The following is a 27,553-nucleotide window of genomic DNA, read 5'->3' as shown; positions in this document are numbered from 1 at the left end:
AACATTAAAAAATTATGCATGGAAACGGACGTTGGGAATGTTAGTCATTGGACAGTGGAGCTGTCCTCGAACGGAAGGAAGACTAATTTAACGATGGGCCTTTTGATGGTGCCTCGTGCAGTCCGAACTTCGACTACACGGACTCTGCCATCCGAGCCAGGAAATGTGTCTTGAACACGGCCCAGGCGCCATTCATTGGGAGGAATGTTATCTTCCTTTATGACCACCATGTCACCTGATTGGAGATTCCGCGCGGGCTGTTGCCACTTGCTGCGCTTATGGAGCTCCTTCAGGTACTCGTCTTTCCAACGAAAACAAAACTGTTGGTTTAAGGCCTTGAGACGACGCCAACGGTTGACAATGGAGACTGCGTCTTCTTGGATTTCTGGCTCTGCCAAGGAGAGAAGGGGGCCACCGGTCAGGAAATGACCTGGAGTAAGAGCCAGCAGGTCACTGGAGTTCTCGGACATCGGAGAGATTGGGCGTGAATTAAGGCACGCCTCAATCTTGCAGAGCAGCGTGGACATCTCCTCGAATGTGTATTTAACACCGGAAGTGTGTTTGTAGAACAGAGCTTTGAAACTCTTGACACCGGCCTCCCACAAACCACCCATATGGGGAGCACCGGGCGGAATGAAATGCCAGGAGAGGATCTGTTGAGGATAGGATGCAGTTATGCAAGCTCGTGTCGCCTCAAGGAAATCACGATCCAACGCTTTTGCCGCTCCGACAAAGGTCGTGCCGTTGTCAGACTGGATTTGCGTTGGACATCGCCGTCGAGCCGCGAAACGTGCAAAGGCTGCCAGGAACCTTTCGGTCGTCAAATCGGAAGTCGCCTCTAAATGGATTGCTTTTGTGCTGAAGCAAACGAATACGCAGACGTATCCCTTCGTTATGAGGCAGGCACGGCCAGTGTAGTTTTTAATTTCGAAGGGGCCGGCATAATCAATACCAGTGTGGGTGAATGGCGGAGAGAAAGTGCTCCGTGGTACTGGTAGCTCTCCCATCAACTGTGTCTGGAGCTTCTTTTTGTGGATAAGGCACACCTTGCACGAGTTGATAATAGACTTGACCAGGACCCGCAGCCTCGGGATCCAATACCTAGATCGGACGAGGTTAATTGTGAGTTGGTTTCCTCCATGTAGAGAAAGCCGATGAGTGAACAAGACCAGGAGACGAGAAAAGCAACAACTGTAGGGGAGCACAATAGGGTGGCGTTCATCATAGCTCAATGTCCGAGAGGCCACCAATCGACCACACGATCTCATGATCCCGTGTTCATCCAAGAAGGGATTCAAATTATGGACTGAGCTTGACGAGGACACCGGTTGCCTTTTCTCCAAGGATTGGAACTCTTTCGGATACTCCCTTCGCTGAGTGCATATGATGAGGGCCCGTTGAGCTTCGACCAGCTCAGTGCTGCTAAGCTCGCTGGGCCGTTGGGGACGTGCCTTCCGGCATCGTGGGCTCAAACGAAGAACGTACGCTGTGACCCGAAGAGCTCTGCCGAAGTCAGAAAAACGTTCGAGGAAGTCTGCAGCTGGTGGCACTTGCGCAAAATGGCTTCTAATGGTGCGCTTCTCCATGTCGGTGTCAAGCATCGGGAGACCCAAACGGGGCCATTCTGCATGAGGGTACTTGAGCCAATCAGGGCCATGCCACCATAAGGTATTTGACCACAAGTCCTGCGGAGACGTACCGCGGCTTGCCAAATCCGCCGGATTGTGCTCGGATCGCACGTGTGACCACTTCTCTGCGGCGGAAGCAATCCTTGCAATTCGATTGGCGACGAAGGTCGTCCAAGTGCAAGCTGGCTTGCTGAGCCAGGCCAGCACAATCGTCGAATCCGTCCAAAAGAAAGTGTCGTAGCTGCTAAGGGGGAGATTCGGCAGGACGGCAGCAGCCATATCAGCCAAAAGGACAGCACCGCACAGTTCCAGCCGTGGCAAGGACACGGTCTTAACCGGAGCCACTCTCGTCTTGGCTGTGAGGAGATGCACTCGCACATCGTTGCCGAATTGAACCCGGACGTAAAGCGCGGCTCCATACGCGCGTTGGGAGGCGTCACAGAAACCATGGAACTGGAAGGATACTTGGGGTTCATAATTAAGCCATCTCGGTACGCGGATGTGGTTAATTTGGGGGTACTCCTGCAGGAGCTCGTTCCATTGACGATGCAACTGAGGAGGCAACGGGTCATCCCACCCGATCTCGCTCAGCCAAAGCTCTTGCATGAACATCTTCGAGCGCAGGATAAAGGGAGCCAGCCAGCCCGCTGGATCGAATAGCTTAGCGACATGAGAAAGGACCTCGCGCTTTGTATAGGAGGATTGTAGTTCAACCTTGGGAACTACAAAGAAGAATTCATCTGTTGTGGCTTTCCAACGGACTCCTAAGGTTTTTGCTGTGCTGGCATCTTCGAGATCCAGAAAATCAACGCACAGCATGTGCTCACGAGGCACATCTCGTAGCAACTCCCGATTGTTGGACGTCCACTTTCTTAAAGGAAAGCCAGCGGTGCCCAGAGCTTCCCGCAGCTCATTAATGGTCGCCACCGCGCTGCGGATTGTATGTGCCCCCGCTAGTACGTCATCCACGTACATAAAGTTGGAGATCACTTGGCTCGCTAGCGGATATTGTGTGTGGATGTCTTTGGCAAGTTGCTGTAAGACTCGAATGGCCAAAAAAGGGGCGCAATTTATACCAAAGGTGACTGTGCTCAATTCGTAGTCACAAAGATCACCATCTTGGTTGCGGAAAAGAATCCTTTGAAACGGCGTGTGTTTGGGATCTACAAGAATCTGGCGATACATCTTCGTGATGTCGGAGCTAAACACATACTTGAAAAAACGCCATTTCAAAATTTGCATGGTGAGATCGGATTGTAAAACCGGACCTGAATGGAGGACATCATTTAGGCTCTTGCCGTTAGAAGAAGGGTTTGAGCCGTTGAAAACTACCCGAACCTTGGTAGTAGTACTGTCAGGCTTGAGCACGGCATGGTGAGGCAGATAGAAATTGGCGGATGCGGTATCGGGAGCGACTTGTCGCATATGACCCAGATCAAGGTATTCTTGTACCACTGAGTCATACTGCTCTTTCTGAGAGACGTTCTTCTTCAACCGAAACTCGTTTTTCAGGAATTGAGCCAGAGCAATGGATCGGGAGTGCCCCAGATCAATGTGATCAGGATCCTTGAATGGTAAGGTGACCACATACCTGCCGCTCTCTTCTCTTCGTGTAGTACGGACAAAATTTTGTTCGCATACGGCATCAGATTCCTTCATCACTCTGCCTGGAAGATCCTCCACCTCCCAAAATTTGGTGAGAAGATTTTCTAACATGCCGTCATGGCTCACCGCCACGTGAGTGGAAAACGAAGCGAGAGACTGCACGGGGCTCTGGGTCACTGGACCACTTAGGATCCAGCCGAAAATCGATTCTTGCCCAAGGAGAGTGCCACAAATATTCTTCTGGAAGCCGCCTAAAAGAATCGATGGGAGGATATCAGCGCCAATCAGCACGTCAATCTGCGAGCTTCTGTGGAACATGGGGTCAGCCAGCTGAACATTTGGCAGGTCCCTCAAGCGATCTTGAGGAATGGTGTACGAGGGAAGATTTCCTGCCAATTGAGGAATTACGAAGGCTGAGGTCTCGACGTGCAACCTTGGTTTAGTTGGCGATGCGAGCGTAAAATGGCAGAGCTTGTGCGCTTGGGCGGATACAGCTTGGTTAAGGCCCGAAACTTGGGCTTGCACCGATTGGAATGGAAGCTGTAGACGATTAAAAAGTCGCTCGGAAATAAATGTGGCCTCTGATCCGGAATCGATCAGGGCTCGCGCTGTATAATTTGTACCCAAATGACCAATGTCAACTAAGGCGGTGCCCAGCAGGACATTTTGGGAACTGGCAACAAAATAAGTATGAACCCTTGCTTCGCTATCGGATGTGGACTGTATTTGTGGCGTGGAGGACTGAGCAGCCGGAGGAACACTGGATGCCACAACAGACGAAGGGGAGGCACGATGAAGTAGAGTGTGATGCCGTCCCTTACACGTAAAACAGGTGTGCGCACTACTACACTCTCGTAGTTGATGTCCTCTCGCAAAACAATTTAGACACAGTTTGTTCTGCTTGATGCAGGCAATCCGGTCTGTGATGGACATTGCCAGAAAACGAGGGCACATTCGGATGGCATGGTTCTCCTTGGAACATATGTTGCATGCCTGTGGCTTGGCCTTGGTGGATGGAGGTGGTTTCACGCTAATCTTTGCCTCGAATGAATTGAGTTTCTTAGGCGGCCCGTCCCTTCTCTGAGGCTTGGAATGGCTTTGGTCCTGAAAACTAGACGCCGACCTCTCGTCGTCCATTGCCTCAAGGGTACGGTAGCGTTCAACCAAAAACGTGTTGAGATCCGCCCATTTTGGAATTTCCGTTTTACTTTTTAAGGATTGCTCCCACAGGCCTCGGGTGACCTTGGGAAGCTTGCGCTCGCAGAAAAAACACAAAATAGGGTCCCAGTTTTCGGTTTTTACCTTGGAATGTTCCAGAGCAGTAAGACACCCTTGAATGGTGCTTTGAAGGGCTTTGACAGCTGCTCCAGACTCTTGGCCGATTGTGGAAAGGCCGAACAAAAGGTTGAGCTGGCTATTAACCAACAATCTTTTATTCTCAAAATGCTCTTTTAAATTCTCCCAAGCGGACTCAAAGCCGTCATGTGTGAGCGGGGACTTAGCAACAATGGATTTTGCTTCTCCAGCAGTTTTGGCATTGAGATGGAAGAGTTTCTCAATGGGAGTGAGCCTCGGATTACTAATAAAAACCGCAGTGAACAAATCACGGAAAGTAGGCCACCGTAAAGGATCGCCACTGAAAACTTCAATGTCGACCGGAGGGAGTGAGCAGCCTCTGTTGCTGGTCGCAAGATGAGGTGACAGCAAGGGCTGGCTAGGTGGCTTACTGGCGGCAGAAAGGCTGTCAATGCTCTCGCTGAGCTTGGCGGTACACCTTTCATATATCAGATAGCAGTGCTCGTACTTCTTCAGGACTACTGCAAGATCATGCCTGCTCTCTTCAGTGGCCAACGCACTTAGTGATCTTGTGCATTGATCACACTCCTGTTCTACTTGTGCCCATAACGACTTGACTTGGTCTCGGCGAGTATTGAGGATATACAGGGATGACTCGCATATTGAGGCGGCGGACATCGTAGCCTCGAAAGCGCTTAATCTGTCGCTCACGAGGAGGAAGGTGTTGAGCGACATTTGGCTGGTCGATCTAGACTCCTGAGACACGGACCTTGTCCTTTTTTTCTCAGTAGGAGCAGTCTTGGCTTCGGAAACAGAAGCCTTGGAATTCGCGCTTGATGCGAGCGGCTGAGTGGGACTGGCCCTTGATGTTGAGGCGGATGGAACGCTTAAAGTAGCTAGCGCTGGCGTGGAAGGTGTATCGGCTATGTTCTTTTGCTCTGAAGCCTTAGCCTGATCCCCTGCTGGCATAGTAAACGTTGAAAAACGGACTTGGACTGACTATGTTGGGCGGCGCTACGAACGGAAAGCCTCGGATTGCTTTCGTAAATTTTTTTTAAAAAATAAAAAAAAAATATTTATACGGCTCCAATATTTCGGATTGCGAAAGGACAAAAAAAATATGTAAATATTTTGCGCGGGCAAAAAAAACGAGGAAAATATATTTCAATCAACGCCGCGGTTGGTATTGGACCCAAAATAAACGCTTGTACAAATTATGGATAATTTGCACACGACCAATTAATTTGGAGGAAAAATTAAATTTAATAAAATATAAATTTTGCCCAAGTGCCGAAGAAATCCAACGATGATGTCCAAATATATGTATATGTGGGCCACAGAACGCAATTAGATGAGGAATTCACAAAAACGAAAAAATATTTTTTTCAAAAAAATTGCAAGGGCAGGAGCATACATAAAAATCGCAACACCCGGTCCGTATAGGGTATGCGCATGCATAAACGCTGCGGAGAGGAACAGCTGGCGGTCAGTCTACACGCTTATTGTTTCAGCTGCGCTCAAACTGACGCTGCCAATGCACTGCTGCAGCGAGACGTTTTTGTGTGGGTATGTGTGTGGGTGTGAGCGCCAGAGAGCGCTAATAACGGCCGAAGAGCGAAGGCGTGGTGAAAATATTGATGAGCCGAGGAGCCGGCTTATCTTAAGCGCTGGAAAGTTTAGCAAACAAGACAAACGACAAAAGCCCAAAAAATATGTATGTACATATATGTATGTATGTATGTTGCTGATGTGAATAATAATGTTGCTAAAGATTTGGGAAAAAACTTATATGCAATATAATAATGCGGAGGTAAATAAATAAGTTGGTTTATTTGGCGGAAATTGTACAAGTGCAGTGCGCGGGTTGGATAAATGAAAGAGAGAAATATAAATAATAATGGGCGCTCCGTGTGTAGTGTCTTAACTTAAGCGTGTATAGGCCAATTATGTGTGGAATTGAATATTAATAAATGCCTATGTGAATTGTGCACTTATTAACACTCATATGTTGGCACAGTTGGGTTTGAGGCACAACACAATATGTTCGCTTATACACGTTTGACACTTAAGACCTTTGGACCTTACAACACGGCCGAGTTTGAATTGGAAATTCGAAGTTCGCAGGAGTCTCTCTCTCAAAGGCGGGAAAAACAGTATGGCGACTTATATATCTATATGTACATATGTATACTTGATGTAAGATATGTACATAAGCTACATATAAGCCGCTACAATTTTTCCTTTCTTTTGATTGCACTGGCACTTGCACTTGTAAATTGCTTTTTTTTCGGAACGCACTTGGACAGTGCGGTTTAGCAATAGTAAATGAATAATTTACAGATGGTACTTAACACTTGAATCCACCGATGCTAGCTGGGAGGACTTCAAAGCAGCACAAGACGAGGATGAAGGTTGGAGGTGCAGCAGACAATATCCGGCTCGAAGGACCAATGAAAATGTAGTGGGGTGGACGCTGTGTAGTACCAAATGCAGAGGACGAGTTGATGTGGTGATGGTGTCGTTTATTGTTTCAATTAAAACTTCACAGATTAACTTAAATCGATTTGGGGGCGCGCATGCGCTGACTTCACACTTGCGATACAATGCGAATACTAAAAACTAAGCCTAATCTAAACTTATTCTAAGCCTCTGCTAGGCGGTCGCCGGTGTGGTGAATTCAAAGTCGGCAGCCGACGACCGACGGACAGTACGCACTCCTCTTACGCGAACAGCATGCTTGGAGCTGTCTGGCGGCCCCCTCGCATTCCACAGAGCAGAGCATAGAGGTATTGAGAGTACCCAAAACTGTATCGAAATTATATGTACCTGACACACCAGATTTTTTTGAGCCCAAAATCATCAGCCCTAACCCGGGTCTCATATATCGCGACCGACACTTTGCTATTGGCGGCTTCGCGAAGGTAAGCGGGTTCCTTTGCCATATCAGTGTAAGATCACCCCAAAATGTCTTCGTACTAGGTCAACTGGTTCCAGGCTAACCACATATGCAACAACCTGAATATGAGTTTGGCTACAATCGGCACACAGGACCAGCATTTCCAGCTCATTACTCTTTTAGAAGGTAGAGTCGAGTAAGATGTGGTATTCTTAGGCAGCTTTGTAGCAAATGTTTTCCCTCAGATCGCCAGCTACATAACAGACGGTTCTGGCTGGGCGGCACTAACTTGGGCGACGGCGATGAATGGACTTGGTTGAGCAACGGGCAGCTGTTCACTTTTGATGTATGGGACACTGATCAGGACACTGAGACCGAAGAGCCGTCCTGTTTGGTATTAGATGGCATCCAAAGATGGCAGAGGACCTCCTGTTATGAGAAAAACTTCTTTGTATGCGAGAATATATGTCCCTTCGATAGCTATTCTGTGCCGATCTATATAAATGAGGTGTGACCGAAGCAGATAATATTTAGAAATAAATAAAAACTATGCAGACTATGAATATGAATGAGATAAGTTCGAATTAAAAATAGGAAAATGAGCGACGGGCCAGTATTAAAGCTGTAAGACAAATAACAAATGATAATAATATACCAAAACATGATTTTTCCTGATCGTTAAATATGAATATATACAAGTAGTATACCTGATTTAGAATGTTTAAATATAACACTCCGAAAAGGCGTGGCGGATCTCACAGACTGTATACAAACATATATTTTTGATCAGTATGAGAAGATGATTCGATATTGCCAGTACTACTCAATGCAAAAATTTCGTTTACTTAGCAATTACAGATTGTACATTTTTAAGGCCTAAAATTCGGGCATCCTTATTTTACTCTTTCTAAACGGTATTAGAGGATAACTCAAACTTAGTAAAACATTTGGCATTTTTTCATAAAAAGTAACTCTGTACGAGAACTACACCCTACAAATGTTTCGTTCATACAGTAATTACAGATATTAAATTGCAATTTTTTTTTCATTTTCCCCGTTTAATTTTTAAGATTCGTGTGAAGCTATAATATTTCGTGTATGTGTCATGCTAGGAATAAAATTCGGACATGCTATTTAACTCTTTCTAAAGGGTATTAAAAGGTAACTCAAACTTAGTAAAAAAAAACTTTCACAACAACAATTTTCCTAATTTTTCATAAAAAGTTATTAATGTACATATGTACATATGTTCATATGGATAACATTTAAGCTTTAAGTTACTTTTTATTTGAATTAATGAACTTTTTGAATAAGTGGGAAAAAGCTTTGCAAAAGCTTTTTGTGCTATAGACAATCGCTCGTTTCTATGTAACTGCTAACGGAAATGTGAAACACATTCTAGAAGTTCATATCACACAGTAGAGTCAATTTTCTAGCGCAATTTTCTTGTTTTGAATTATTTTGCAGACCAGCACCAATGAAGATATTGTAAAATTATAAATTTAGCATAATAATAATTTCTCTGCTAGCGTAGCGGTATAAGTTAGTAAAAGGCATTGTCTTCAGGGAATATAGCACAACGTCTCTCACAAATGAAGTAATGTTGCTCCTGACAGTCCACATTTTGCCACAGACTTGTCACACCATTGTAGCCCAGGCAGCGTTCGGCGCCCGTGGAACTTTTAGGTGCACCACTTTGGAAATTGCGATAGGAGAAGGAACGACCATTGCTGAACCAAGTCCAGGTATTCTCTTCAGCTAAGTCTGTGCCCGAAGTCCAAATCAGCTCATTCAACAAATGTAAGAGCGTGTTAGCCCTGATGTACAAGAAGTTGCGCAGAACTTGCTGATCCCTCTCTGCGCTAATGCTTACGAGAGTCATACCCTGGGATGCACAAATGGCCTGCGCCTGAAACCAGTTCACCTTGGCAAAGGTGGCTAAGGCGAATCTATCGTCGCGTACGGAAAACGGGGAGAAGCGTGGCTCCGGTACGGTGTCGTTGCCGGCTGTGTCATTGACCGGAACAGGTGCTGCCTCCTCCAGTGCGGCCGCACAGGTGTAGTGCAGAAAATAGAGCAGACAGAGGCTTATGGACATCATTCTGTAATGAAGTATTTGCAACTGCAGAGCCACGATTCTTAGACGCTTTTATAGGAGCTTCAACTAATTGCCACTCCCATTCATCAATGTCACTTGATAAGAGCGGAAATGGTATATCTCACTAAAGTACTTACTTTAAATTTGTTGCTTTTCGCCCACACACTAAATCTCAATTTAAGCGTTGCGCAAATCCGTTTGCCATTTTATGGCAAACTTTTTGCACTAATAATGTTATATCCAAGCGCGCCAGCCAGAATGCTTGTTGGGGGTGCCGCAAAATTTATCGAAAAAATGTAAAAGCATATCTCATTTAACTGTGCTGTCAGCTCGAAAGCAGCGCTGGCATTATGACGGGTCAAGGATTGGCAATTGCACACACTTCCAAATGGGGCTGCGCAACACCCTCTTGCAAGTTTTGCCAATACGACGCATTCGCATTCGCATTCCTGTTCCCATTCGCATTTCCTTGTCAGTTTCAGTTTATTTTTTTGTTCTGTTGGCCAAGTGTTTACGAGTCCATTGGGATTTTGGCTAGCGAAATGTGCAAGCACACAGATCGTTGCGTCTTTGTGCGTTTCTGGGAGGGTAGAAAATGACATGAAATCAAAAATTGCTGTTGAGCAACATTGCCAAGTGGCAAATGGCGTAAGCGTCGTATGCGTAATATGATTTCCATTTACGAGGGAAGCACTGTTCTTGCCTTTACCATGGAAGGTCAAATTAGGTAGCTTTCTTGTCTCCAAATTCTAAGTTTCAAAATATTCAAATTCTTTCTAATACCACGTGATAAGAACACATTGGGATCGGTTGGGCGTCGGTCCTGTGGCGCAATGGATAACGCGTCTGACTACGGATCAGAAGATTCCAGGTTCGACTCCTGGCAGGATCGCGACACTCCTATTTTTTTCAAGTGCCCATATAAAATATCTTAAAAATATTTTCTCTTGGAATGGAAAATGAGATCGACTTTTGTTAGATTTGTTAGATAATTTAAGTAAAAAATGAGCAAATTTAATAAAAAAGCAAACTCGCCCAACGTGGGGCTCGAACCCACGACCCTGAGATTAAGAGTCTCATGCTCTACCGACTGAGCTAGCCGGGCACATGTCTGCCCGATCGCCAAAGCACATCATTGGCTAGCATTAAACATCAAAACGAGCATCCCAGGCGATCATGATATTTATAATAAACAAGAATGAAATGCTAGTCGGGCGTGCTCAACTCTTAAACAGAATAAAATACATTTTATTATTAAATTAATAAAGTAAAAAATATAACACGACATAATAAATAGAGTAGTACAATATCGTGCCAATTTGAGTTGAGCCTCAGCAGCAACAACAACAGCACCAGCTGCCTACAGGGCATGGGCAGAGATTACACCTATGGCTTTAACTTCCTAATCAGTTGACCAATCATGAGAACACTTAAGCACTAACTAAATGTAATTTTCGAATTTGAGTAAAAAATGCCAAGAAATAAGAGAGGTATGGAAAATCACTAATAGCGGAGGAGTTGGTAAGACGAAATATAAATTTGTTTATCAGAATTTGAGAAATTGAGACGGACATTCCTATATCGCATAATCATAACAAGGTATATATGTATATACCTTTTGAGTACAGGGAAAAAAACGTTTATTTCAATATGCAACAACTTAAGAAATGCTTCAGAAAATGTTTCTTTAAGCAAAGTAATTTCGCGAGTGAAAATCAAAGCTATTGAACAATTTTGAAGTGGCAGAGCAAGCTTGTTGTTTGTGCTTCTGCTCATTGAACAGCCAACAAATTGAGCTCTTGGCCATGTTTAATGTCCGCAATTAGACTATAAAACTTGTTGACAAGATGACATGATCTATTAGCCGTGGGTATATCTGTCCTTTGGCTTAGGGGATGGTACTGCAGAAATTACAATTAAATTGTTTGCTGTGAGCTGAAAGCAAAGGACGACATCGATGTCGGCGGTGTGCGCCCACTGGCATCAAAAGTCACGCAGAATAAATTGGCGAGAGTCCGCTAGAGGCCAATGGCAGCCCCTACTTCTAAAGTGCTGGAGCGCAGCTAGTGCTGTTGATGCTGCAGCAACATAATTTATGCGCTTGGGGTGCCTGCAACAGTTTCGCAGCACGTAAAACGAAGGTCGTCGTTCAATTGCTGCTGAGCTATGAGCTTAGTTGTGTTTTATATTCTAGATAGAAATATTCAGTACACTATAACTAATCCATTTTTTTATGTCCCATGGAAGGACAATCTTATTAAAAACAAAGGTATTACATTTATTCCTTGGTAATAAAATTGTCTCAATTATCGAATCAGCTATTAGTTAGAGATTCCATAATGTGTACTTGTAAGACCTCAAAGAGCCATTCATTTCATGTATTACGATTTAAATATATAAACTAAGGACATATATTAAGGATAGCAAAAATAAATTGCTAGTGTTGAGCGATTCAATTCCTAAAAAGACTTTACTTTCTTACCCCAAAAGTTAATCGGGCACAACAATTTTATGAAAATTATGTAATAGGTTGGAGAAAGCATCTGCAGCTCCATAGAGTATGTACATATATTGTCCATATTCTAAATCACTATGACGGGACAAATTAATCTAGACTTTTACAAACGTCCGTCTGGCTCGATGAACGCCTGACCGCATTCACCAAAATTGTCATGTAGACTCTACTAGGCTCCAGGCAACACAAGTTTATTTTACGGAACAATTTTATTTAAAATTCCAAGATAAATTTGTGTTAAAATGCTAGAGTCAAGAGGGCTCAACTCTTCAATCTGATTGATTTCTAGTCTATGAAGCCCACGTGTTCACACGGACAGACAGACAGGCCTCGATGGACTCGTCGTGTCATGCTGATCATGCTGTTGTTGCTGATTTGGTTCAACATTGTGCTGCATGCATGCTCACACAGACACGAATAGACACGCATAGGCATGCATACACTCACATAGACACAATGTCAATGTCTAATTATTCACCCTTACCGTGAGTTCGAATACCAAAGGCAGCATTTTTTTTTCTTTTTATTTTCTTAATTTTTATAATTTCTATAATTCATCAGTATTTCAAAGTCGGGACACCCGACTTTTGTTTTTCTACTTGTTTTATTGATGGAAACAGTTTCAGTTATATCCAAAATCCAGCGTATAGAGCGAGTATGTCGTGAGAGTGCAAATTATACCCTGATCCATTGGCTGCGGAAGTATAGTATAAGTTTGTAGTATAAGAGGGAAGAAATTTTATTTCAGTTTTATACATTCGGATAGCCTTAGTTTTTTCCATAGCCCGGGGCATTGTCCAACAAGAAGAGCGCTTTAAAGTGAGATCTTTTTTGATATTTTTCAAATTTAATCGTGTACCAACGAGGTTTTTAGAGTGTTACAAGGGTTTACATTTCTAATTGAGATGGACCGAGTTCCCGATAAAATAGTGCGTGGTATGCGATCGATAGGTGTATACCCTTATGCTCTCTTACCAGTTGGGTCAAGGTAAAAAAGACCGTAATTAACAATTCTTCACTGCAAAATACATACCTATGTTTATGGTGCGTAAGTTTGTGTCCCCCAGAAGATAGAATGGTAGACCACACGGTATATTGGAATTTCCGATTCGGATCATTATATTATATAGCTACCACAGTTAAAGTGGACGATTATACAAATGATATTCTGTATGTTCCCAACGGGTGAAAGGATGTCTGGTCGTCTTGATAGAGGCCAGGATCTGAGAAAGTGTGGGAGCTAGAAATCCAATCATGGAGATGGACGCCTCGGTCGGTAAAATTGTCGCTTTTTCTCTTTCTGCAGCAGTTCAATATTGTTGATGAGAAAATAATTTCGCACACGTGCAATAATGCAATATGTTTGGGTATTTATTCGGTGGCTAGGTTTTAGTAGGTGAATAAATTATATTGGACAGATTAAACGTTGAACCACACAACTTAATGAGCTCCGAGCAACTATATAGTTCTCTTGTACGGCCGCCTATGGTCGTGCCTCTCGTGGTTTGTGGATTCCTCTGCTTTTTTAGGTCGTCCTGAAATCTCAGTTCCTTTCAGACCAACAAGAAATTGCTGGCCTCTTCACCTATATAAATAACTGTGCGTTACACAATCCATTTTGAATTACATGCTTCAGTTATAATGATCATATCCACCGAACTCTCTCTTCCCTCTTGAAAAGGAATCTCTGACCACAGACATGCCTAATTGCCCGCTTGCCGACTAGATAATCAATGTCACTCTACCGGGTCCGAGATTCCATTTTTTATTTCCTCTCTAGTAATTGGATTGGTTACTAATTAATTAAAAGTCTCCTTTCTGTGAGCACTATTTCATTTTTTTGTTGTAAATTGTGTGAATTGGGGCTTATCTGATCAGATGGTATATGGTATGGATAGTTTGAATACAATTATAGTATTTGTCTTGGATAGACCTAAATTGGATTAACTTCCTCTACACAATTTCGAAGCATGCTTATTTGGAAATTTGAAAGGTACAGGACAAAAGGAAGTTATTGTTATCTTACACATCTTACACCGGAAATAAAAACAATATTTGCTCCGCAATTTGTGGACCAGCGGGCGGTTTTAAAGAAGGACATGATAGAGCTATCACATGTTTGAGATTCAAATTTGCCTACAATTAAAGCTCTAGTGTACGTGGATATTGTTTGGTTTCAAAGCTTTATTAAAAATACACACTAAATGATTTAATTTGGATATTTTATTTGGGAAATTTCCATTTATTTTCTTCACAGCTTTCCATATGTGGGTTTTGTGAAGATGACCAAGCTGCTTCGAAAACGTCGGCTGACAACTAGAGACATTGCTGATACTGTTGGCGTTTCTAATGACTCAGTCAACACCATTGTTATTAAATATTTTTGTCATTTTTATAGGCTTTTTTATTAATTTAGTTTTATTTAGCTTAAGTTCATTGATTTTCTTACATCGACAGAATTGTTTGTCTATGAAATAAATAAACTGTAAGAGAACTTTTCTACCTCATTCAAGTCAAATATCCTTTAGTTTAAAGGACAACACACTGCACCAAGATGAAGGCGTATACCAATCTATTCATGATTTAGCCATAGGACTTCCGGCTATTTAATACTTGGAATCGACCAGTCTGAGAGTACAGTATTGCCACGACTGAGAGATTCTAGCCGAATCGAACAACATACTGAAAAACAATCCGAGAAGGTATTATTCGCACTGGTTCGAGCATTGGAACACGGTTACTTTGGAGGCGATCAAATCAATTTTTGTGAATAAATACAGATTTGGAATGTTACTAAATACTAATTAGTAATTGTACACAGTATACCGACCGGGTGGAGTTCGTCGCACGCTATTCCACAAATATATATACATAAGTATGCAAGGGCGTACTTAGCTTTTTCCAAAGGGGGGACCAACAAATTGAAATTTTTATTAAGTAATGCACGATGCATTAAAATAAATATTTATGCATATGAACAATTGAAAAACTTCAACATATCCAACTAGATTCCATTTGAGGCGAATTAAAGTACCATAATAATGAATGAGTGGTCCACTTCCTATTGCGAAATTTTGTTTAGGCCCCCCCCCCCGTTCTTGGCCCCCCTGTGTACGCCCTTGTATGCATACATATGTTCATATGTACATATGTACGTGAATATGTATGTATGTAAGTGTACATGCATTGCATATGCATGTGTGGAAATGCATTTGGTAGATGCGATATCAAAATTTACGTGCACCATGCGAAATGACATAAAATTAAATGATAAACTGCATTTAAGCCAATTTACAGTTGACTTGCTTTTGGTTGTGTGAGTGTGAGTGTGTGTGGGTGTGTGTGTGGCGGGAGGGAGGTGTGGGATGAAGCATCGGGCCACACGCAACGTTGGCAGCAGCTCTACTGCCACGCAATGACTTTGCACTGACCTTCAAGCGACTGCCAACGACTAAATTTCTAGCAGCAATATCGGAAATCCCGCATAAGTCTCGCACACATTTTTATTGTGTAGCTGTACTAGCTTCGTTACCGTTACCCGCACCTTGGTGGGACTTTTGTTTTTATTGAATTGCATTTGAAAGCCATCGAACAACAAAAGCCACTCAGCTCAGTCAGTTGATGGCAACATTGAAGGGCGCGGGCAAGGGGGAGCAGCACCTGCAGGAGCTGAAGGAACTGAAGGAGCTGCAGCAGCTGCCAGCGGATCCTAAGCAGTGCCAACAGCAAATGGAAACCCTTAGTGGCCATTACTTTTAATTAGTCACTGATATTACTCTGATATGGCTCTCTTGCATATCGCAGCCCCTCGCTTCTGCTGCCAAATTACGCGCATCAACGTCATAAAAGCGAAAGTTAGATAAAGCTTTGCCTTCAGCGAAAATTGCATGCAAATCGACATACAATTAATAAACACGCAAATTGCATAGTTTTAGAGATGTGCGGGGGGTGGGTGAGGGGGAAGGGTGCTGGGGGGGGGGGTCTCATGGACTCTCTTGTAATTAGCTGGAAAGTTTTTTGCGCGTGCCAAGAAAGATTTTATATGGAACTTTTGTGTGTGCTATGCAAAGAATTTGTTAATTAAATGCAAGAGCTTGCTAGGGTTGGACACGGGACCACACACTTAATGTCCTTCTGCAGGACATTGAGGGCGCGCGCGAAACAAAGTGTGATAAAATCTTAATGAAACATTGGCCCCATTGCAGCACAGATTTCCCAGCCCCTACAGAAGGGAGTGGCAGTGCTTGGCAAGGCCAAGTGAATGTCAGAAAGTTGGAAAATGGGAAATCGGAACCGAACTTTCTATTAATTAATTACTTGCAATGCTGCCACATATCTATTGCAATCTTGTTCACAGCTCTTCTAAAATTTGAAAAACCATTTTTCTCATAATTGTCGGCCTTGCTAGAGATACGGGGATAGAACATCTTAAATCACATTTTTAATAAACAAAAGCAGAAAAGACCATTTTTTCCGGCATACTTACGTTCATTATCTGCTTGTAGCAATAAAATGATTAACCTTGTGTATCTTAAAATTGTGGAAGGATCGCTTAGTAGATTCGGTCGCCTTGCTAATCGACAATATTTATACTCTGTACATGATATGTACAGAAGTATATTAGGTTTGCGGGAGCTGAAAAATGTAACAGGCAGAAGGAGGCGTGGCAGACCCCACAAAGTATATATATTCTTGATCAGCATGACGAGACGAGTCGATCTAGCCCTGTCTGTCTGTCTGTCCGTCTGTCAGTCTGTCGGTCTGTCCGTCCGTATGAACACCTGGATCTCAGAGACTATAAGAGATAGAGACACCAAATTTTGCACAAAGATGCGTTATGTGTGTATTCTATACGAGTTTTTTTTTTTTTTTGATTTTCCCCCCCACTTCCCCCCTATGGGGGCTTTCCCGATTTTCCATTCGTATAATCGCCTATATCTCGGAGACTATAAGACCTAGGAACACCAAATTTTAGTCCCAGATGCCTTATGTGAATACGCAGAAAATGTATATTTTGGAATTTCCTCCCTCCCCCCTCTACCCCGAAAATCGTAACTCCCGTAATTCTTGGAATTTCGAACTAAAATTGCAAATACCCCCAGTTAGTTATTATGTGTCCGTATGCCAAGTTTCACTATGATAGACCGATTTAACAAGAAGTTATAGCCATAAATATATTTGCTGCTGCAGCGCTGCTCAAGCGCTGCCCGCGGCTGTTGTTGATGTTGCTGTTTGGTTGACTGCGAAAATGCTTACACAGACACGAATAGATGCGCATAGGCATACATACACTCACACAGACGCAATTGCTATGTAAATGTGCAATTATAAACGCTTTACGTGAGTTGGAATACCGAGAGAGGTAAAATCGATCAAATTTATTTTATTTTCTTAATTTTTTTTATTTTGTATAATTATTGTAAACATATGTACAGAGTATTTCAAAGTCGGGACACCCGAGTTTAGCTTTTTTACTTGTTAAAATATTATAAATGTACCTTTCAAAGTTTTACAAGCTTACATGTCACCTAAAGTACACCCTCTCTCTTAATTCAATCATAAACGCATTATTTATAATAACAAATAGACAAAATTGTAGAGTCTGGGCAATTATTTCATATGATAATTATTCTCTGTACATTAAATGTTCTAGAGTATTATAGGTTTGCGGGAAGTGAAGACAGAAGGAGGCATAAAGTCTTTCCGCGGTGCCACAAATGTAAACGAAGACAGTCACCTGTTGCTGACGGCTGGCTTCGAGGGGAGTTCGAAAAAATGAAAACTCTCGATATTCTGTGGCACCGAGGGTTATTTGAGACATTTCAGACACAACCGTAGCGGAATTCTCTGGAGTTTTCTGTTGCACCCCTGTATACTTGTATATTCTTAATGCTGATACGAGAGAAATCGATCTAGGAATGTCCGTTTTAGGATTTATGAAACGGCTAAGTCCACATTGTCCAAACTTCGTATGTAGACTCTTCTTATCCCTAGGCAACACGAGTTCATTTCTTTTCCCATCCGCCCACCCGCATTAGAATTTCGTCAATACTGCCCATAATTCCAAAGCAACATACTACTTGTATAAACCAAACATTGCACATATAATTAATATTTACATTTTACTTAAATGTCAGTTAATGTCAATGCAAAATTAAACATACAAGTACTAAGTATGTATATACTGTACATACTCGTAGAATATATCATAGTAATAAAGATGGAATTCAGTGCCATAGATGGTAGGAAATGTGTAGGATTTTCGTATGTTATTTTGTAGTTATTGGCAGAGTCGACAGAAATCGATCGATTTATATCAAAACATCGAAGATATAACATAACACATTTGCTAAAATGAACATGAAAATAATGCTAAAGTCGAGCAAGCTCAACTCTTAAATACCCTGTACCTCCCACCAAAAAGGGAAAAATAAAAAAAATTTTTTTTATACCCTGTACCCGTAGGGTAAAAAGTGTATATTAGGTTTGTGCAAAGTATGTAACATACAGAAGGAAGCATCTCCGACCCCATAAAGTATATATTCTTGATCAGCATGACGAGAGAAATCGATCTAGACATGTCCGTCCGTCTGTCCGTCCGTCTGGATGAACGCGAGGATCTCAGAAACTATAAAAGCTAGAATAACCAAAGTTGGCATCCTGATTCTCCTAGGTCCGAGTAAGGACGAGTTTATTTTTTTTTTAATTTTCACCCCCTTCCCCCGCTGCAGAATTTCGTCAATAGCGTCCACATTTCAAATGCTACCTAAACCAAACTTTGCACACATAATTAATATATAATTGTCTACTGTTGTTCAGCAGCGATTTTATTTATGGCTATAACTTTCTTCAGAATTGACCTATCATGATGAAACTTGGCATACAGACACATAATCGCTAACGGGATGTAGCTACCTAATTTTAATTCGAAATTCCAAGAACTACGGGAGTTGTGGAAAAAATCACGAATTGCGGGGGAGTGGGGGGTGTATCAAAATAAAAAAATAAACTTGACCTGCCTAGGGCTTATGGGAATCTGGATACCGAGTTATTCTAGCTCTTGTACCTTCTGAGATCCTTGCGCTCATACAGACGGACGGACATGGCTATATCGACTAGTCTTGTCACCCTGATCAAGACTATATATACTTTGTGGGGTCTGCCACGCCTCCTTCTGTGAGTTACATACATTCGCACAAAACTAGTATAGCCTTTTACCCTTTGGAAACAGGCTATAAAAATAAGTCAAAGCAGCAACAACAACTACAGCTGCCGGCAGAGCTTCGGCGGAGATTATGTTTATGGCTATAACTTTCTTCATAATTGATTATTTGGATTATTTTTTTATTACTATTGCACATATTGGATCACATTGCACATTAGATGTGATAACGACAAATATCAATTGAATTACTGAATGTTATGAGCAAAGGAGCAGTCGCACGTGAGATTGAATGTTTCTCTGATAGGGATAGTGAAATAGAGATCAAAATTATGTATTAAGTTAGGCATGTTCGGCCTAATTTTCAAACGCACCCACTACACCTATAGAAGTTAATGATTTCCATCTATCTTCGAGCATGCAATTAGATAGTGAGATCTCCAGTTGCTCAATTATTTCCTACACTCATTAGAGAACTAAAGTTCTAAGTCGTAGGGCACTCAGCTTCTAGTCATGCCGCTAAGTACATAAATGGACAATTGTATTAAGTGTGCTAAGTGGCCACAATGTGGGTATATGGAGGAGTGGGTAACAGCTACAACAGCTACAACAACTACAACCACAGCCAGAGAAATGCATAACATGGATATTACACAAAGCCCTCAAGCTGTCGAAGCAAACTTTTTGCAGTAGTTGTGGCAATTGTTGCAACTGTCGCTCTTGCTGCTTGGCCATTATGACATTCTCCCGAGGTTGCCTGCAGTCTCTGAAGGATAATTGTCCATGGGGTATCCCTTACTTGCCACGCAGCTTGTCATGCATGTTCATTGTGGCAAGGCTGCATACACGTGCAGCGGGAAGCAGGGCGGGGAAGTGGCAAGCTGTTTGCCTTGTCATTGGGTTGTAGCTGTCAAGGCGCACTTTGGATTACGGCGGAAGAGGAACCTTGGGGGAGTAAGTGTTTGATTGTGTGGGATGCATGCGATTGGACAGACAAGGTCTAGCATTTGACTAATCGATGCTTTGAAATCCTAGTCTGTAGTCCCGCACACAGAACTGCTTCAAAACTATAGATAATTTTGAATAAACTGCCAGCACGGATCACAACATTACAACTTGACCCATATGTACATTTACAATTTTCGTTATGTTGCTTACTTTTGTATCCAGTACCCTAAGGGTAACATATAGTAGAAGGAGACGTGGCGAGCCCCACAGAGTATGTGAATATGTTCTTCATCAGAATCCTTCTGAGAACGATCCCGTAAAGTATATGTATGCTATAGAAACAGTACTTAATCATATAGTATGTCTTCGTTGAATTACTAATTTAATAAATACAAGAGAGAACGCTACAGTTGAGCAAGCACGACAGTGAAATACCCTGTACCCAGCCAAATTTCCTGCACTAGGCTATATACGCCCATAGCAGAAACAAAAAGAAGAAGAAGATCGAACTTGATGCTGCAGTTCTTGGGCGAAGTACTGCAGTGAAATTGTTATCCTAACAACTTTTCTTAGATTTGACCGATTTGGATTTAATTTGAAAATAAAGTAGATAGTTGTATATAGATTGCTTTGCAATGTTCTGTAACATATTCAGGGGGAATCCAAAAAATAAAATAAACTCGTATAGACTAGGGACTAGGAGCGTCCACATACCAAGTTTGGTTAATAAGCGCTCAGCTGTTTCCGAAACCCAGATGTTCATCCAGACAGACGGACGGACATGTCTAGGTCGATTTACCTCGTTATGCTGAAGAATATATATAGTATACTATATGGGGCGCAGATGCTTCCTTTTCACCGTTACATACTTTGCACAAACCTAATATACCCTTCGGGTATAGGGTATATGAAATCGTATTTCATTTCATACAAAACTTAATTCGAACTTCATATAAAGAATTATATGTGACTTTTCATGATATGCTCAACTTATTGGATTAATTAACTTAAATGAATTAAATTCGATATAATTAAATGAACTTAAATAAAATGAAACCAATGATTTTAAGTGGGATACGTAAAATTTTGCTTAAATACATATGCAATAAAGGGCATATTTAAGCTCTTTTGCCGTCTCAAACTGCCTGCAATTCTTGAACACCTCAGCGGATAGAATACCCCAGAGATCCTCAATTGGATAAAGGTCCGGACTCATTGCTGGCCACTTTGAATCCGCAATATATTTCTCATCCAATTATTCGGTGGTCAGCTTTGCACTATGTATTGGCGCATTATCCTCCTCGCCTTATAACTGACTGCCAAACTCCACCAACTCGTCGTCCAATAGCTATACATACATTTTGTCATTCATTCTTGTCGATTCAAAACACATTGGGCTCCTTCCTTTATAAGAATTCCTCCTGCCAGGATTGGTATCTGTGTGCAAGCCGATACGTGCCTTCATATGGCGAGGTAAAAGCTTGGGTTTAGGTACCATGGTAGAATGTGTAAGATTTGGCTTTTCACGGATTATTTGAATGAATCTACTCCTTGTTTCATTGAGCCCCAATTGAGTTTTAATCGGTCCACTGCTCATTGAATCCACAGCTGCAAGTCGATGGACGTTTGCATCGGGTGTCAATACCAGTTTTACGTCCGCTGCGTGGATTTTTGGATTTTTGAGGAATTTAGGAATTTTAACATTTAACACATGGGAACCGCTTCCATGCATTTCAATGATTAATCCTTGCTCATACTCCGAAAGGCTAGTTCCACGAGGCATTTTGCACAGTCTAATTCCACAATACGTAACACGAATTTGTTTTTGACAGATATAGTAAAGAGGTTAGAGGTATTTTGGGGCGCTCTTTGATGCATTATAATAAAAAATTGGGCAAAGCATTTGCATCAAATTTTGTGTGAAAAATGGAATCAAGTGGTCTACAACACTTAACACGTTAAGTTGGTGAGTCTGCTCTTAATAAAAACAAAATTTTAGAAGTGGTACAAACTCTTCCATGAATGCCGAATGCCAGGTGCCGAATACGAATTTCTCCCTGGTCGCCCCAACACATCATCGAATAAGCATAAGAGAAGTTGGTGAGGATGTTGGCATATCAGTCGGCTGAGGGGTATGTCAGCGAAGTTACATAGTTCCGAAACGTCTAAGCCAAAGCCCCATCGTGAAGATGGAAGCACCCAAGACAGCCAAGACCGAACAAGTAGATAATCGAAGAGCGCACCAAAATACATCTCACCTTTTTCAATGTCAAAAACAAACCAAGTATGCTATGTACTTGAAACTTTGAACATAAGTTCGGGACATGCCTGCCAACACAACAGCAAATTTATAATCGAGTGTAAGTTACTTGCGAAAATTGAAAAGTCACCTTACTTTTTGAACACACCACGTATTTAAGGAATGTATGTATAATCACATTTTTATTTAAAACGTTTTAAAACCAAAGAATAGTTTGTCTCACATATATGTAATTCTTTTACTGTGGAACATAGAAAATAACGCATGTGCCCTAATTTGTGCAACGTTCCAATCTCAGTAGAACATCACTTTTGGGTGTCATCACTCCACTGAGCGGTGCAAATTCTATGTTCTCGATTGTCTTCTCGCATTGGATCACGCGATGATTGCGCAATAGGTGCACCAGACCCAGCTTCGTTTGCAACAATCCCAAGCGCATGCCAATGCAATTATGGGGTCCGATGCCGAACGGCATGTAAGCATCCATGTTCAAGTTCTTACGACTCTCAGAGGCCCAGCGGTCGGGATCATACTTATCCGGTTCGGGCCAATACTGTATGGGGGGCAGCGTGTGAGAAAATTATACACTTAGGGGCCAGGCAAAACGTACCTGTTCATCTCTGTGTATGCCTAGCGTCGACACGTAGATGGGGGTGCCGTTGGGAAGCTCCAGGTCGTAGTGCGGGGCCAGGGAGAAGCGTTTTCCCTCTGTTGGTTGTGTACACTGACGCTCGGCATAGCCGACTATGGGATATTTGCGGAGTGTTTCGTTGACCACCTGCGTCAAAAAGGGCATCTCTTGGATGCGTTCATAACTGATGGACTGCTCCTCGCCAAAGTATTCCAGAATTTCCTCTCGCAGCCTATCTTGTATATTCAGATTCAATGCCAACTCGTGTAACGTCAGAGTCATGGTCGACGAGGAGGTCTCGAAGCCGGCCGTTTGGAAGATGGCTGCCTGAGCCACCAAGAAGTCATTTAAGACATCCCCAGTTTTTCCCTTTTCCGGTTCCAGGTTCGCCTCACGTTTCATTCTTAGCAAGGTATCAATGAGATCATTGCGTTGCTCCCCAGACCTCTCACGCTCTTCCAGAACATGGTTGATGCTTCGCTTTATGAAATTCGAGGTTTGCTTCGAGAAGACCTTGACGCGAGCTAACGACACCAGCGAGGGCAGCAAAAAGATGATCGTAACGTCCACGCCCCGTCGCCAGTTTATATCAAAAATTGCCTTGCTGGACTCAAAGAACTCGCTCTTCAGCTCACTCAATGCGTTGGCTCTGACCCCAAAGGCAATGGTACCAATGAGGTCGGTGGTGAAACGGGCACACAAGTCTTTGATCTTTACGACCGAATTAACTGGAACTTTGGTTAAGCTTTTCTCCAAATCTTGGCCAATCTGCAAGGGGTTTCTTGGTCAGCTATATTCATCGGAATGTTGGAATAGGTACTTACTGCCACCATCAGCGGATACATTTGCTTTATCTTGCCACTGCTGAACACGGGAGAAAGCTTCGTACGCAGCTCCTTCCACTCCGGGTTGCGTATAAAGAACAAATTATTGTACCCCAATGGGTCATGGTGAGGATCTGCTTGCAGCACCCGATTTGAGAAACAGCTGAACTCCTTTATCATTATCCGCTTAATCAAGTCCAGATCGCGAATGAGCAGACCGGGTCGCTGCATTAAATATACACCCACAAGAGGCTCTTGCTCGTAGCCGGGCGAGGTGTGCAGTTTGTAGATCTGGTGGAAAAACGACACCTTGCCGGTAAGCAATTCCCGCACATTTCCAAAGAAGGGTGATGGCGTTATATATTTGATGCCCAGCTTCTGCCAATAACTGTACTTTCGACGTTGCCAAATATAAAACGCAACGGCCGCCGTAGCGATCAAAAGAAACAAATCCGTCGACATATTTGTGAGAACTGTAAAGATTTTGATAGCATCGAATTGCCTTTATACCCTCACTTGGCCTCTCACGGGCCTTTTAATCGGTGTTGATAACACCGAACACCGTTCTAATGTGTATGTTTTGCTTTCGCACAACAAACCTGTAATTTTGCTTTGTTCGAATGAGTTGACACAAATTCTACAGCGTCATTCGTAGTAGTCTATTTAAAAAGCGGCAAGAGCCAATTTCGTTTTGTTTAGCGCCTAACTCGCTTATCACGTTCACTAGCTGCGTCCTGACCTATCTCAATAAGGTTCGTCAGGGTTATTACTGATTGGCAATTCACATAACTGATATGTGAGTATGACCGGTACCCAAGAGATCGGTCTCCTGTCCGTCTCTACTTAGATTTTTATACCCTGTATCCGTAGGGTAAAAAGGGTATATTAGGTTTGTGCAAAGTATATAACATACAGAAGGAAGCATCTCCGACCCCATAAAGCATATATATTCTTGATCAGCATGACGAGAGAAATCGATCTAGACATGTCCGTCCGTCTGTCCGTCCGTCTGGATGAACGCGAGGATCTCAGAAACTATAAAAGCTAGAATAACCAAAGTTGGCTTCTAGATTCTCCTAGGTCCGAGTAAGGACGAGTTTATTTATTTTTTTTTAATTTTCCCCCCCTTCCCCGGTTGCAGAATTTCGTCAATAGCGTCCACATTTCAAATGCTACCTAAACCAAACTTTGCACACATAATTTATAAATAATTATCTACTTTTGTTTAAAATTTTATTTAATTCTGTCAATTCTAAGAAAAGTTATTAGCGAAACAAATTCTCGCCAGTACAACCCCCACAAACTGCAGCAACAACTTCGCTCTTCTTCTTCCTCTTTTTGCTGCTGCTATGGGCGCATATAACTCAGTGACGGAAGTTTACCTGGGTACAGGGAATTACACTGTCGGGCTTGCTCGAGTGTAGCGTTCTCTCTTGTTGAAATTTTATTCTTACGACTCCAGCCACCAATGTGGAAACAAGTTTTTTAAAATAAATATAAATTTATAAAAATTTGAGCTTTTAAAGATATTTCCGTACTGGAAAAGATCAGTACGGGCAAAGAATTATTATTTTATTATTTGTTTTTATGCCAATCACTGACAAAATCATATCACAATACCACAAAGCTGTCAAAGAAACGATAGATTTTCAAGAGGGTTCCAATTTTTGTTTATTTGGTAAAATATAAATATTATCAATATTCTTGTCGTGTTTCGTGGTATGTATTTTCATAGTTTTCTATCACTCCGGGGTCGCAAAAGGTGACCATTGATGAACAATGAAAAATAATTAAACAATAATAGAATGTTAGAGTCGAGCTTTACTAGCACTAATCAAAATTAATTAAATAAAAATTCCAATAATTACCAGAATCACTAATAGTGTCACAATTTAGAGTCTCTAACTCTTATAGTCTCTCAGATCTAGGTGTTCATATGGACGGACGGATGGCAGACCGACATAGCTAATTCGCAGAAGTCCCCCCCACCGTATAAGTCTTATTTTAAAAAATAGTTCATTTTTAAATGGGTTCTTCGAATAATCGGGCACTCATGACTCTCCTGTCTATTTCATTTTCAGTCACCTTTTCAAATTTCGCAAAATGCATTTGAGCCTTAATTATTTTGAATCGATTAAGAAAGTCGAATTTAAAGTCTATCATGAAAAACAAAGCAAGTATAATTATATGTTGCATATTTTGAAATAATTAATGAAAGTCTTAATAGTTAGTGGCTTATAAGAAACGGTTTCAAAATATTTCAAATCTGAGTCACAATTATTGCAGATGGCTTGATAAAGGCGATAAATATTTCAAATGGCCGACCGAATCCTGACTGTAAACCTATCTGTCCCATTTACTTGTACTTTATAATTTCTTTAGGTAGACTTATATATACAGACATATGTCTTTACGGAATGGATATGCATATGATTAGAGCGAATTGTGAGTGAAAAGTTTGAATTTTAACGCTAACAACTGCTGTTATGCAAATCACAGTTGGGAAAATCGCACACACTCAAGCACACAGCACATTTAAATGAAATCGTTTGAATTCACCTTAAATGTCCTTGGAGTGAAATTGCAAAAGGCGCACTACTGTGCATTGTCACCGAACTGCATAGTTAGAACTTTTTGCTTTTTAGCATAACAACGCCACCATAATCCACTCGCACTGAACGGATGATGATGCCACTTGATTTTCTTTGCCACCATTGTTGCTGTTGCTGCTGCTGTTACTTCAATTTCTGCTGCACTTTGTCGTTGAGAGTTCCCGTTCGAAAACCTAGAGGAGCAATTGGTAACACGCGCATGTTTGTCGATAATGCACTCACGTCACGTTCTTTTCTGGGTGAAAGATGCACGGAGAACATACATATGTATTCAAAAATAACTATTTTATGAATCCCTAAGTATTGAAAATAAAAAAATGAGAAATGCGATCCTGCCAGGAGTCGAACCTGGAATCTTCTGATCCGTAGTCAGACGCGTTATCCATTGCGCCACAGGACCGGTTGATTTCACGGTGCCGAAACACCAAAACTTAATAGCAAGCAGTTGGCATTGTCAACTGCGCTATCGACGGTGGTAACAGAGCGCGGAAGCGAAACAGCTTTATTTCTATGTGTAGTTTCTAAACAAAAACTATCTATATTTTTATTACAAACAACAACAAAAATAGCATGAAAAGTTAGCTTATAAATATGGCATATTTTGGGCTGCTTACATTTCTTTATTATCCTATCATTCCAAAAATATCAAAATTCTTTACAAGCCTTCATATTTGCAACGCTGCAGCAACCCTATAGACCCAGCAACGCTCTGCCCCAAACGCCAGCGTCAACGTCAACAATTCAGTCTCTCTTTGGCGCTCGAAGCGTGCACGACGACAACAACGCGTTCGTTCCCAAGTTATTACGTTTGCGGCATAGCGACGCGGCAAAAGCAAACGCAAAGAAAAACGAAAAATAATAAAAGTCTCTCCTAGAAGAGCAAACAACAAAAAAATACTTAATTGTTTATAACAAAAAAGAAGAAGTGCTACTTGTGCGTGTTTTCTCGTCTGTGTGTGTAATAACAATTAATAAAAAACCATTTGGGCTAAACAATATACAACATACATATACACTTCGTTGCAGAACGCAACTAAATCAGCAGTGTCGGTAAGTGCATCAGCTAAATGCAATTTGA

The 27,553-nt window shown here is 42.0% G+C and overlaps 2 protein-coding genes and 3 non-coding genes across 5 annotated transcripts; 1 reads left to right on the top strand and 4 right to left on the bottom strand.

Annotated features, from left to right (window-relative positions):
• Window positions 1-8,748: 8,748 nt before the first annotated feature.
• LOC115624830 (galactose-specific lectin nattectin-like) lies at window positions 8,749-9,526 on the bottom strand. Its single transcript, XM_030519677.1, has one exon. It carries the CDS (start codon window positions 9,524-9,526, stop codon window positions 8,969-8,971), a length of 558 nt encoding a protein of 185 aa, XP_030375537.1. The 3' UTR covers window positions 8,749-8,968.
• Window positions 9,527-10,342: 816 nt separating this feature from the next.
• On the top strand, window positions 10,343-10,415 carry Trnar-acg. Its single transcript has one exon. It is a non-coding gene; the product is annotated as a tRNA-Arg (tRNA).
• Window positions 10,416-10,555: 140 nt separating this feature from the next.
• On the bottom strand, window positions 10,556-10,628 carry Trnak-cuu. The gene has a single exon. It is a non-coding gene; the product is annotated as a tRNA-Lys (tRNA).
• Window positions 10,629-22,560: 11,932 nt separating this feature from the next.
• Window positions 22,561-24,334, bottom strand: LOC115624544 (probable cytochrome P450 6w1). Its single transcript, XM_030519270.1, has 3 exons — window positions 23,864-24,334; window positions 23,019-23,807; window positions 22,561-22,961 (listed from the first exon to the last, which is right to left on the bottom strand). The coding sequence occupies exons 1-3, from the start codon at window positions 24,323-24,325 to the stop codon at window positions 22,680-22,682; spliced, it is 1,533 nt and encodes a 510-aa protein (XP_030375130.1). The 5' UTR covers window positions 24,326-24,334; the 3' UTR covers window positions 22,561-22,679.
• Window positions 24,335-26,802: 2,468 nt separating this feature from the next.
• Trnar-acg lies at window positions 26,803-26,875 on the bottom strand. The gene has a single exon. It is a non-coding gene; the product is annotated as a tRNA-Arg (tRNA).
• Window positions 26,876-27,553: the final 678 nt, after the last annotated feature.

Source organism: Scaptodrosophila lebanonensis, unplaced genomic scaffold, assembly GCF_003285725.1.
Source record: "Scaptodrosophila lebanonensis strain 11010-0011.00,11010-0021.00 unplaced genomic scaffold, SlebRS2 tig00000061-arrow-pilon, whole genome shotgun sequence".
Lineage (NCBI taxonomy): Eukaryota > Metazoa > Arthropoda > Insecta > Diptera > Drosophilidae > Scaptodrosophila > Scaptodrosophila lebanonensis.
This window is presented reverse-complemented; position numbering and strand designations above follow the sequence as displayed.

Bases quoted from the DNA above. Each gene is read 5' to 3' on its own strand.
- LOC115624830 (XM_030519677.1), bottom strand. From the start codon at position 9,526: ATGATGTCCATAAGCCTCTGTCTGCTCTATTTTCTGCACTACACCTGT.
- LOC115624544 (XM_030519270.1), bottom strand. From the start codon at position 24,325: ATGTCGACGGATTTGTTTCTTTTGATCGCTACGGCGGCCGTTGCGTTT. The intron at 23,808-23,863 runs GTAAGTACCTAT...AACCCCTTGCAG, and splicing joins TGTATCCGCTGATGGTGGCA to ATTGGCCAAGATTTGGAGAA. The intron at 22,962-23,018 runs GTACGTTTTGCC...CCCCCCATACAG, and splicing joins GCATACACAGAGATGAACAG to TATTGGCCCGAACCGGATAA.